The sequence below is a fragment of the Eupeodes corollae genome, chromosome 1 (genome assembly GCF_945859685.1).
Source record: "Eupeodes corollae chromosome 1, idEupCoro1.1, whole genome shotgun sequence".
In the NCBI taxonomy this organism is placed as follows: Eukaryota; Metazoa; Arthropoda; class Insecta; order Diptera; family Syrphidae; genus Eupeodes; species Eupeodes corollae.
In genome coordinates this window covers 191190436-191204003 of record NC_079147.1, presented here as the reverse complement: position 1 = coordinate 191204003, position 13568 = coordinate 191190436, and the positions used below count along the sequence as shown (strand labels likewise).

Genomic DNA, 13568 nt, shown 5'->3' with positions numbered 1-13568 from the left:
TGGGTTTTCTAAGACGATGCAAGAGCTTTCCCTCTCTGATCTGGTTGTTATCGACAAGACTTATATACGTCCAAAGCTTAAGTATAACTCCCATATCTGAGCTGGTGCTCCTAACACTTACTTAAGCTCCTTAGGTTAGGTTAGGTTAGAGTGGCTGTCCAGATATCATTGACACACGTAGACCTCAAGGGTCCATTGTGATACCACTAATGAGGTTACTCATGGGAGAGTAATGAATTTAAACAAACCATTTTGTACTTTTAATAAAGTTAGAGAGACGTTTTGTGTCAATATTTGCCAGTTCACTGGTATTATCGAAGAAGGGATTACCAAGAAAGTAATTCCTTCTAATGGAGAGTGCTGGACATGTACATAGAAGGTGTTGGACTGTTTCCTCTTCCTCCTCGTCCATGCAGCTTTTACAGAAGTCATTTGTGTAGACCCCTAGCCTCAGAGCATGTCTACCTATGAGGCAGTGTCCCGTTATTACTCCAATTGTAGAGCTTATACTTTGTCTGCTTAGTGATATCAAGCCTTTTGACCGTTTTAAGTCAATACTTGGCCATATTTGTTTGGTTGCCAGGCAGGTGGTACTTTGTGACCATCTAGTATTTGTTGTTTCTAAAGCATATTGCTTGAGAAGATATTTGCATGTAGCAAGTGGTGTTCCTATGTTATGTTTTTGTCTAACATAAGGCAGAAGTGTTCCGTTTTTGGCGAGCTCATCGGCTTTGCAATTTCCCGGAATGTCTCTGTGGCCCGGCACCCAAATGAGGTGAATGTTAAACTGTTCCGTCATCTCCTTCAGAGATGATTGACAATCGTGGACTGTTCGAGAGTTTGTGGAGACAGACGCGAGAGATTTAAGAGCGGCTTGGCTGTCCGAGAAGATTCGTATATCCTTACAAGATATCACGTTTTCTTTGAGCCAGGATAGTGCTTCTTTAATCGCCATTACTTCTGCCTGGAATACACTACATTGATTGGGAAGTCTATAGGATAGACTGAGATTCAGTTGTTCTGAAAAGATACCACTTCCAACTCCGTGATCGGTCTTTGAACCGTCAGTGTAGAAGTGTACCGCATCGTCTTCCAGGGGTCCCTCTTCTTCCCAGGAGGATCTTGAAGGGAAAGCTCCTTGAACAGTAATGAAAGTAGAGCATTCAGATTGATTGGTGATATTAGCATCATAAGATCATTTACGTCGCTTGAACATTGTCGAAATGTTTCTTGTCGCACCCTTTTTTACTGTTATTTTAATGGTTTAGTCTCTTGTGAAATAGCCAGCTGCATTCTACCCTTTAAACAGTTCAATCCTTCTTCTCGCTTTTAGGGATGCTCATCAGTATACCCTCGAAGAAAACTTCGGTCGTATTGTCAAGTACAGTGATTCATTCTTTAGCCGTTCTACTCGAATGTGGAATGCCTTGCCACACTCTGTCTTTCCCAGCAATTTCAATTTTCAAGAATTGAAAACCAATGTGCACCGAAACCTTCTTTAGATCAATCTCTCCCTTTCCTAGTGCTCACACTGTGTCTTCATAATAAGGGTAGTGTTATCCCATTGAGTGTGCGATTATTTAAAAAAAATCTCTATCCTAAAAAGATTAAACCATGAATCAAAACTACTCGCATTAAATGCTATAACCAAAAACTATTATTCTAAGAATTTAAACAACAGAAATTTAAAAAAAATTCCCATTCAACTTATTATTTGAAAACACTTGATGAATATATTTTAAAAGCCAGATTGGTTCCGTATAAAAAAGGAAGCTCATTTAAAAATGACCCAAATCATTTATTCAAATTAATTATATTACCAAGATATAAATCGAGGTAATAAGCCCCGTTATGTAACTTAATTCATATTTTGCACATGTAGACAAAAAATGTATGGCAAAGCTATCCGACGAAAGGCCACATAAGACTTAAGAAGAATAATCTGATATAGAAAAAAACAGATAGTCTTACTTTCAATAAGAACCTTTATACCGCCGATACTGAATTGGAAAAAAGTGTTTATCTGGTCCCAAAAATCTTAAGTGAAGCACTAGGAACATCACTTCCATTGTTTCAAACAATAAGTAATCAGTAACATTTATTGAAACGCTATATCCGGATTCTGGACTACCCTTGTCGCAGAAGCGCTGTGTGAAAATGGTGACTGAAACCCCAATGACAATTGTTGTTGAAAAGGATTTATAAGATCAAGATTATAGACATTCTACGAAAATATTAACATTTTCATAAAACAGCATAATATAATAGTTATTTAAAATATTAGTTGTGTTATTTTGGTTTTGTTCATTTGAATTTTTTAGAGGCTTTTCTAAATTTTATATTTTTTGTTTTAAAATCATCGATTTGTTTTTGATTTTATTTGGATTCAAAATGTTTGTCACTTAAAAAAAAAAGAAATTGAATTTTTTTAATAAAAAAGTAAATTTGTAGGCGGATGTTTTCTTTAATGAAAAAAATGATTTGTTCCCAAAAATTCAAAATTTTGAGATGTGTCGAGTTTCCTTAAGATTTTATGAAAAAAATGTATTCTAAATCAGTTTACACATTTGACTGAAATACACAAATTAAAGGTATTCCAAATTTATACAATAAATCATTTTTGGCTCCATACATTGACGCTTCACTTTAAACGTTAAACAAAGGCCCCAAGAATCTCAAGTGAGCATACAAAATTGTAAGGTTCCCTGACGGTTTTAAGGCTGTAATAGTTTAACAGTAAATGGAACGCACATAACAAAATATTGCCCTAACAAAATTATCCAAATTTCGTTTTTCGAACACAACTTCTCAATTGTTCTTTCCGCAGAAATTTTGTCTGAGAAAATATTTAAGGCCGAATTTAGTTTTAAAAATATACTTTTTTTGTTTTTATTTATATTTTTTACTGACAGACCCAAAAAATGTCTTTTTCTTATTTCGTTTTATTAAATGACAAATATTTTCTAAATACATTTACATGCGTTTTTGAGTTCAAATGTTTTTCTTTTAGAAACAAATAATTTCTTTTTCATGTCATCACCATACAAAAAAAAATATCATCATTTGAAAAAATCAGTGTTTGCAATTTTTTTTATTTCTTCTATTTTTGCTTTAGGATTTTAGTACAAAACTTACGAGTTTTGAAATCTTTATACTTTTTAAAGAACAATTCACATACAAGCTTGAGGAGAATTTTACATGAAGACCTCAAATTATTATAAGGTTTAATTAAAGGCGAATGACCATCTTCTTTACTACGTGGTAAATGATCTTTTCTCCAACAGAGATTGACAGTTGGGTGTGGGTTGCGTAATTTTGTCATCATTGAACTTTTTTGTGTAAATGAGGCTTTGAAAATCTTTTGGGACAAAAATGAGCATTACAAAGCCACACTTACAGATTTCTTTTTATCGACATAGATTTGAAAGACCTCTGTTCAAAGCAGATTAGCGCCCCATTCCAAAATCGATCTTTAGTGTACAAAATTCTCAAATCGTGTTTTCGGAAGCCTTTGCGATGCTCATGCTTTGAAAATAAACGACTTTGATGTAGTCGATATAATGCATAAAGCATTAAAATTGTCTTGAAAAATTCTAGTGACAAAATGAGCTTCTACGAAGCCATCTGATTTCAACGTTATTGTTTATCATAATTAATGTGGGAATGTTTGACCTTACGTAAAAATCCATAATATATGGAACGAAATTAATTTTGTTCATTTCATTGTATTTTTAAAGAGAAATTTCTACTTGATATGAGGATTTTATTAAAGGAAGCTCCTTATTTTATCATCTTCTTACCTTGCATTTCGAAATATTCAAAAGTATATTTCAAGGAGTTTTTCTAGTCGTTTCCCACGCATTTTTTGATGCAGAGCTGGTATTTAATCTCTACCTTTTCCCAATTTTTAAATTCCTAAAGTCTATTAAAAAATACCTAAAAGTCATACCTTTTATATTATTCTTGGAAAAATATGCATTCCTATACCTTCCATTCCAGTGAAGTCTCTCAAATACAGAAAACTACAGCCTTGAACTTTTAAAAAACATCTCTCTCTATTATGTTGGTTGGTATTCTGATGATTATATGCTGCAATGCAAAGTCAGTGTCATAAAAATGTAAGCCCTTCGTATATAGTTTAAAACCTTGGCATGCCTACCTATATTATATTACTTATTTTTTTTGTTTTTCCACCACCACGCACAGTCGTCATAATATTATACTCAAGGACCCATCCCAAAGGTATCTATACACTGTTGGGTTCTGAATGCTGTTTTACAAGAGTTATGACATCAAACATTTTTCCTGCTTTTATCTCTGCAGAAAAATCCTTGAAAAAAGTTAACAAAAGGAAGAAAAAAAAATAGAAATAAAAACAAAAACAAAAACCAACAAAAGTCCTTTGAAAGACACAAACGATAATTCCCCTCCTTGATGATGATGATGTTGTAGTTCTGGAAAACCACTCTTCTTTAGATAAAGCCACTTTAAAACAAACCTAGTGTATTTCTCACAGGGATGCATAACGGTATATAAGTATGTTTTCTTCTTTTTCGGCAAAGTAAAAGAGTAACAATGTTTCATGCTAATGCTAAGTACCCACTTAAGGTTGCACAACGATTGTCCGTTCATGCATTATCCATCTTTTTCCGCGCGTTTTAGTCATCAACCCTCCCAAAATCCACCCACTGCACCCCTCCCCATAAATCAAAAAACAAAAACATAAATATAACACAAATGTTAGTTGCAGATGCACCAAGAGTCCCCTAAATTAAGCCAAGCTGTTTAATTTTTGCTGTTTTTCGTGCATCTCTGCTGCAAGTCCTTTATATCTATGAGCCAGAGGATCACCATCCCCCCTCCCACCGAATGAATAAACAAAAACAACAACAGCAACAAAAAATTATTTAAAACACACAAAGGATTTGGTCCTTTTTCACTTTGTCATATCTTATGATGCTATAAGGTGGCTTTAATACCTACATTTTAAGGCAAGGACAATTTTTCCTCATTTTGTTTGCAATTGTTTTTCATATTTTTTGTTTTGTTTAGTTCTACAATTTTTATTTTTTATTTTTTAAGGTACTCCTCATCCTACGACGACGACGACGATGATGATGTCGACTACGACTATGGCCAGGACTACGTCGACGATAACAAGGACGATTGTTATTTCGTATTTAATTCATCGCTCGTTAAGCACATTTGGTGCGCTTTGCTTGTCGTAAGTTTGTTTTTCTTTCTTTCTTAAAATATTCGTTTCGTATTACATTTTTCGTTATAAGAAAAAATAAAAAGTAGATTGTATTTTTTAAAAATTTTATTCTAGAAGAATGAATCGTGTTCATTTTTCTTTGTTAGATTTGTTGAATAGAAAATTATTATGTACAATGTATACAAGTTGAAGCGCAAGTTGAATTATCAAAAAAGAATTGAAAAAGAAAAATATTAAAATATAATATCACTAAACTTAAGTACAAAAAAGGAGAACTAGATCTTTTTTGACGAAGGTGAATTGCCTTTGGGAAATCTGTTTTGACAAAAACAACAAAAATAACACATTTCTTGCAACAAAACTACGTGCGCCAAAAAACATTTTATTATGTAGCTTTTTATTGTTCCTATTATGATATCGTAGCATTTTTGTGTTGACAGATTTGTGTTTTTGATGTTTTTTTGATTCTTTTGTTGCAACACAAAAAGGCCAAAGCTGATTGAAAAGGGAACACAATTTAATCAAAAGCCCAACAAAGGTAAACTATATATTTGTTTTCTTTTTTGGATTTTGCTGTTGAGTAAGGCTTAGGAATAAAAATGTTCAGATCTTTTTGGGGGTATTATTTTAATGTACATTTTTAATAGGTCGCAAGTTTGGGTTGGATGATAGATGTGGAAGGTTAAAAGTAAGGTTTTAAGCTTTTTGAAGTTCTTATATTTGGTTCTGTAACATTTTTGTTACTTACATTTAGTTTTGCAGAAGATACATTTCATATACATAATAAACCTCGAAATTTAAAAAAATAAGATTTGAATTTGCCAACTAAAACTTTAAAATGACTTAAATTAAGGTGATTAAGTTTTCACTGTTAGCAAATTTGTCGAAAATAGTAAAACGCATTTTAAGAAAATTGAAAACATTGCCATTGGTTTCTTATATACCAAAGGCTCATTTCTGTTACGTCTTAGGCTCGTATGTTCTTTTGTTTTTCTCTTGAAAAATTTAATTTGTAGGCTCTTATCTTCTTTTTTAAACTTTTATGTAAAGAATTTTGAATTTTCGAAAGTTTTTTTTCTTAACAGATCCCTCACTTGAATTTGTCGATTGATTCTTAAAAATATATGTCAACTGACATTTTATTTTGTTTGAAATATCAAAAATCTACTCCTTTTTTTAAACAATTAAAATTTTATAAATTTGGATTGTTAATAAATAATAAATAAAAAAAATTATGTTTTGAGGATTGTCAAATGATTGCATTCAATTAATTGAAGTAAATGATTGATTACAATTCTTTTAAGTTGAAATAATAGTTTATTTCAAAATTTGAAGTCTTAATCTACATATAGTTCACTTCAATTATTGCAATCTAGGAGTTGAATTCAATAAAAATTTTAAAAAGACTCGTTTAAGTTAAGATTTGGTGTCTAGAACTTTAAAAAAAACATCCCCAAAAGTAAAGCGTTTCAAAAAATTGTTTTAAGTTGGAAAAACTTTTAATTTGTCAAACTCTATTTTTAAAGTAAAAAGCAAAAGTGTTCCGTGCAGCGGAGTCCTGAAGTGGTTCAATCTCTTACTTACCGTGGTCAATAGTAGTAGTTGAGAAAAATAGAAAGAACAAAATACGCGAGTGTCTGACTAAAGGTTGCAAATATGTACCTACTATATAGCTTATTAAAAATAAATAAATTGTGTGGCGCAACGGTCCGTTGAGAACTAGGGCCTAGTGACTTACAACTCTCAACCATTCCTGTGTGCTAAAAGCCGAACGGCTAATTTGAGAAATTCCTTGCAAGAGGCAGTACCCGTAAAACAAACCTTAGGTGAAATAGGAAGGGATAGAACCCAAGACCTCTGGCATGATAGTACAAAGCATTAACAACCATGCCACGGGTACTACTTCTTTATCTTATTAAGAATCTTTAAATCCAAAAACCATAATAACACTACTAACTTATGGATCCAAGACCTTTGTGATAATTCAAGCACGTTTTAACTTTTTATTCACGTTAATGTTGTTATTAATAATAGTTAGACGCATTTGTCGGGAATTACAAATCCGGAGGATTATAACAATGTGTTATACAAAATGTTCCTGCTTTGAAGTTGAATTATCAGAAAAGATAGAGAGCTTAGAAGACTCCGCTAAAGAAAGTGTGATCCCAAGAAGACTTCGCTATAAGGTTGGCATAAACCAAGGAGTCGTGTCATTGGTTTTGGGATCGAAAGAATGATGAACAATGCCCGTCCCGGAGGACGTGTGTTGTTTTAAAGACAGAGTCATCAGCCAGGTTGGGGAAGTAATTAAATAGCTAAAGTTAACTTGACATTTATAGAAACTATGATTTCTGATTACATAATATTATATTTCATGTGCTATATTCTCAAGATGTTTTGGTATTTATTTAAGTCAGTTTTATTTAGCTCACCCGAAGTTAAAAGAACTTTCTGTTCAATAAAATTGTAGAGTCCACTTGCGTAAAGTAAGGAACACATTGACCAGCTTAAATCCTGGTTTCTTAGAATCTATTTTTCAGTTCCTCTTTTACATTTTGGCGTTAGGTCTTTTCAACCAAAACCATAACGCCCAAAAACTAAAATCTCATGAAAGCCCAAAATTGGTCACAAAGCCAGAAAACTTAAAAAAGCGACAAATTCTTAAAGCACTCAAAAAAATCTCAAATAAAAGAACTGTATCGCACAAAAGGCTTTGGGTGGTTGGGCTTTGAGACGTATAAGCACCAAATATTATATAATGAATTATTACATAATGCTTTCAAAAAGGAAAATAAGGCTACGCTTTCTTGACATTCCGAGTTTTTGGGCGGAAAGAGATTTTTTCGTTTAATGCATGAGTTTGGGCGATAAAGATAAAATTTAAAACTCAAAATGACGTAATTCCCAAAAAAAAAACAAATATTAGTGAGAATGCCCATATGTTGAAAAACATGATATCTTTTGGGTGATACGTCTTTTAGTAGGTATCTACGTCGTTTTGATATTTTAAATTTATTTGGATACTATAACAATTGATTTTGGGCTTAGATACATTTTTAGGCTATATAACATTTAAAATACCTTTGCGTTATTTTATTGGGCAATAAAAAACCCTAAAAAGATTTAACACCCAAAGGTGCCTGGGCACCTCATTTTACTTTTCTCTACCAGTGAAACTATCTTAAATGCCCTGAAAAAACTTTGTACTATAAATCAGGTGAAACTCTGGTTTTGTCATAAAATAAATATTTGTATTTAATAGATGAACAAATTATTAAAATTACTAAATTTTGCTTTTTCTTATTAACAATTTAGTATTCAATATTAAGTTCAAAAAGACTATGAGTCCCCGTATTCTCATTGTCTACTTGTTATTTGTAATATCTTTTGCCTTATAGCTTCCTATGCTTCTGCTCATCTCCATTAATTTTTTACTTTTATCGTTCTAGTTAATTTTAAATCTCCACAATACGAATCCAATAAATTACAATGAACAATTAATACCCGCTATATTATAGATACCCACATACATTATACGATGGGGCAAAACAACAACCTTCATCCAGCATAATCCCCGATTTATATGCAGTACTCGTAAGGATTATTTATCACATCATCTGTTTTACGACTAAAGAAGCACGCGTTTTGTACACTTCCCCCTCATCGCATCGCGTCGCGTCGCATGATTTTCAGATTTAAGTTGTTTTTTTGTTTTCTTTCTTTTTTTGGAGAAAATTTATTACCCCTATGTGATTTATAGCTTATAATGCAAGCGAAATTTTGTGTTGTTGTTTTTGTTGTTGCAATTGCAACAAAACATCTCACATTTTGAACACATCTTGTTTATTTTGTTTTAAATAACCAATTGTGCAGTGAACGTGAAATGCTATATGCGATGGAAAACCCCATCACAACCACAAACGAGACCACAACCACTTTACCACCGCCATCATCATCATTATCAGCTTCTACTACTGACGGGGGTGCAGACTGCACAGTATTCAACCCCTTTTCCCTTAAAGCTCCACCCCTTCCAAAAAAGTTTATTGTCGGATTGTGTGGTATCAAATAAAACATTTCGTGTTTCCTTCTCTTGCATACATTAATATATTGTGGCAATATGCACACAGAACGAACATGGTACCGTTCTCATTAAAAATACATTATAAAGCCGAATAATTGCCTAGGCGTCACTAGCGCCACCCTCGTCGAACAAATAAAAAAAAACAAAAAAACTACACACAAAAACTTAACCGCTGCATAAGGAGCACCAAGGATATTTGAAAGCATACAACGCACTCATAATTATTATTAGGATATCACACAGGGTGTTCGAAAACTGTGTCTTCTTAATTAATAATTTGGCATTTACTCGCCATTTTTCTTCTTTTTCCTACTTAAGGAGTTTTTATGTATCCTTAAAAAAATCACTTACCCTATACAAACCAGCTCTCATAAGAGCTTTTTCTTCTTAGGGGTTTAAAAGTATGAAAGGTGTATTAGAAAATTCTTTTATTTAAAATAGAGTGTCCTTAAATTGATTTTTGAAGTAAAATTGATTGGATTTTTGTTGATCTACCAAACTCGTGGTTAAAGGCATTGGTTTACAAATGAAAAAAAAGTAAGGGGTATAAATTGGTAGCATTCGCTTATAGTGTCAATTGGTGTCAAATGAAAGGTAATTTAAGTCTCGTTCAAAAAATATAGGGTTGCCTAACAAAAACCTCGCATAACTTGGGGTTGCTTGCATATAAAGTGTAAGGTTTATAAAATTGAATCTTTTTGATTTTTGTAAAAATAGCTGGAAAGTTCTTCAGCCTCAAAGTCATAAAATTAACAAAATGTGAATGTCCAAACGAACAATAAATTTGGAGTTCAATTGTTATTCGTTAAACTCTTGTTTATGACTAACCTAATCCTTTAAATGTTTCCAAAAATTATTAAATAAACCTTAAAGTTTATCCCGAACACCCTTTAAATTGATTAGTCTTTCTCACATAGGCATAGCTTTATATTTCTCCAATTAATTTTGGTCCTCATTTGTTGTGAAATAATTATACACACAAAATATTTAAAAATACTTTTTAAAATTCATGCAAACTTACCAGGAAATTTATAAAGTGCAACCTCGTTGCAATTAATCTCAATCAAAGTTGATGTTTCATTTGGCAATCCAGCACATTGGCACATACTATTTAGTGGGCAAGCATAGAGCATATCCTGTTGGTTTACATTCAACATTGTTATTCCTGGATGGGGTGGCATTGGTCCTTGGGAATTACTACCACCATTTCCCGTTGAAATATTCGACCGTTGATGGACACCAACACCTACACCAACACCACCTCCACCTACACCACCTACATTTACACCAACACCTCCTGTTGCTCCACCACCACCAATAACACCAGCAACTCCAGCTCCATTATGACTATTCGCAACATTTTGCCCATGGGCACTGCCTGTAGCTGTGGGATTAGTGGCAGGACCACCACCACCAGCGCCATTACCGCCAGAACCACCACCGCCACCACCGCCAGCCGCAAATCGTGCATCAAATTTCCAACAATCCACTGAGGATTTAAACCAATACAACATCGATATTGAAATTATGATGAGGTTTGGTCGATGATTTTCCATCCTGAAATTAGAAAATAAGATATTGCAAAATTATTTTAAAGTTAGTTTTCGAGGGAACTTCTATATAGCTACTATATAATGTAAAGTGGTTTTAAGAGTAGGTATAAATGTTGGTATTTATAAATAAATTTGAATTTTAGCCACGGATACTTTAGAAGTTATTGAATTACTAAGAATATTCGGGACCTGCAGTTACATAACAGCTTGAAACGATAATTAAGTGAACCTCTTTCACTGTAAGTTTAGAGCAACACAAACTATAAAAGCCCAATAGCCATTGTTGGAAATTCGTAAACCTTATACGAAATTACAAAAGTTTTAGGAGATGTGAAAGTACGAACGGCCATATTGTTCAAGCCTCATGCATATGTCAAATTTATTCAGAATTGCCATGAACTTTCGATGGGACTTGCGCAATTGATAAAATTGTTTTATCAAAATGGATTTTGAATTCAAAATAGGTTCTGTGCTATTCTTTAATTTATTCTTCGCAGCGTGTTGGATTTAAGTAAACTCAAGAATTTCCTTAAGAATTGATGTCTTTCGAGGATCACAACATGACGAGTTTTACAATATTGTTGACTTAGACTAAATTCAATTGAGAGAGAAGTTATGAAACTGAAAGGGATCTGAAATCCTTATCTTATATATCTCGAAAAAGTGTATGTTTGGTGTAAGAAAACAATGTTGACCAGAACTGGTCATAACCATCAACGGGATGTGCTAAGGGTCCATGATGGCCAAATTTTTCCTGCCTGACAATAATTTTGATTCTTTTGATATTGTGGTTTAATGGTGTCAAAGTTATTATCTTATCTTTGTTAAACAGAGAAGCGCCAGGCTTTGACAAGGTTAAGGAATTTAATCTCAAGAAATTTCCAACGGTAGGAATGAAATATAAAAAGAAATTAAATAGAAAAAGATAAGAAAAGAATGCAAGGAACTCTGGATTCAAACCCTGCCTGTGCCACCTTAATTAAAAAAAAAAGTTTTGCAGGTACTGCCTCTTGCGAGGAATTGACAAATCCTTCAAGATTAATTCTTGTCATGAAGAGTGCTTTCTCAAACTAGTCGTTTGGATTCGGCATATAAACTGTAGGTCCCTTCTATCTCTGACAACATTACTCGCACACAATAATGGTTGAGAGTTGTAACTTACCAGGCCCTGGTTCTTCATTTACTGTTGCGCCACTTAATTTATTTATTTTATAATAACTTTTTACAGCTTCCAGCGTGGGGCATATGTGCTTTAAGTCATGTTTATAGATTCAAATAAATCAAACGAAAGTCTTGAAATTAAAGTACTATCTTCCGAGGAGATCTTTTGACATAAGATCAATGTACTACATACAATTTGCAATATTGAACTTAATTCGAAGAGACTTTCAAAGCTGTATAAAATAAGTTCTTAAAAATATTATTATTATTATTTATCAATTTACAAATTTGAAATTGATTTTGAATCTTCCGAGACATTCTTCGACAGAAAAACTTTTATCGTTAATACTTTGAAGGCTATATGACCGAAATACCACAGCATACATTTCTTCCAAAAAAAAACTGATTGCAAACTTGGCCAATTGATAAATTATCGTTTTACGTGTTTCCAAGTCTTTATTTACCTTACTTTTATTATTTTTTGATGTTTTAATACATTTTTTAAATTTATTTCAGTTGTTGTTTGAAAATTTAACCATTTCAGAAATTGCTGAAAAATTAACAATTTTCCAATATCGATTAATCAGATTTTAATTTGTATCTAAAAAACTTCAATTACCCTTTGAACATAAAAGAACTTCGTTCACTGCAAAACAAAGTAAAGAATTAAATACTTGAGGTGTTGCTACAGTCCTGTGTGAACTAGGGCCTCTCCCAACAAACTTCTCCATCTAGCTCGGTCCCTAGTTAGATGTCTCCAGTTTCGCGCTCGAAGTTGGCTGAGGTCACTTTCAACTTGTGCGCGCCGCTTGATCCGAGGTCTTCCTCTGCTGAAGCTGTCCTGTGGGTGTGGATTCAAAGACTTTCCGGGCCGAAACATTGGTTTCTGCTGTTGTACAGCCCGTACAGCCCGTCGTTCCATCTTCTCCTCCACTCCCCTTCGATGTATACGAGACCGTAGATCACACGAAGAACTTTTCTCTCGAAGCGACCCAAGGTGCTTTCATCCGCTTTTGTCACGGTCCATGCTTCTGCACCGTATAGCAGGACGGGGATGATAAGGGTCTTATATAGTGACACTTTGGTTCCTCGAGAGAGGACTTTACCACTCAATTGCTTTCTTAGTCCAAAGAAACAGCGGTTAGCAAGAGTTATTCTGCGTTAAATCTCACTGCTAGTGTTGTTTTCTGCGTTTACAGCGGAGCCTAGGTAGACGAAGTTCGTGACTATCTCAAAGTGACGTCTGTCGATGGTGATGTTTTGTCCAAGACGTCGGTGTTGTATGTCCTTTCTTGACGACAGCATATACTTTAATTTGCCTTCATTAACCGTTTAACCCATTTTTGCCGCCTCTGCCTCAATACTCACAAAAGCCTCATTGACATCCCGCTGAGTTATTCCAATTATGTCATCAGCATATGCTAGTAATTGGACAGACTTTTGAAAGATAGTGCCTCTAGTGTTGACGTGTGAGCTCTGCACTATTCTTTCAAGCACAAAATCACATGGCAGCGCATCACCTTGTCTAAACCCTTTTTTGACATCGAAAAGTTCT

General features: G+C 33.6%; 1 protein-coding gene and 1 long non-coding RNA gene across 2 annotated transcripts in view; one reads left to right on the top strand and one right to left on the bottom strand.

Annotated features, from left to right (window-relative positions):
* The window catches only part of LOC129943454 (chaoptin), a 267774-nt gene that overhangs the window by 137282 nt on the left and 116924 nt on the right, over positions 1-13568 (bottom strand). Inside the window, exon 2 of the mRNA XM_056052921.1 lies at positions 10321-10856. Within this exon, the coding sequence (XP_055908896.1) occupies positions 10321-10856 (536 nt within the window). The remainder of the gene's footprint in view (positions 1-10320; positions 10857-13568) is intronic.
* LOC129943455 (uncharacterized) overlaps positions 1-13568 on the top strand; it is a 149944-nt gene that overhangs the window by 103323 nt on the left and 33053 nt on the right. Inside the window, exon 2 of the long non-coding RNA XR_008781248.1 lies at positions 5083-5224. This is a non-coding gene — a long non-coding RNA (uncharacterized LOC129943455). The remainder of the gene's footprint in view (positions 1-5082; positions 5225-13568) is intronic.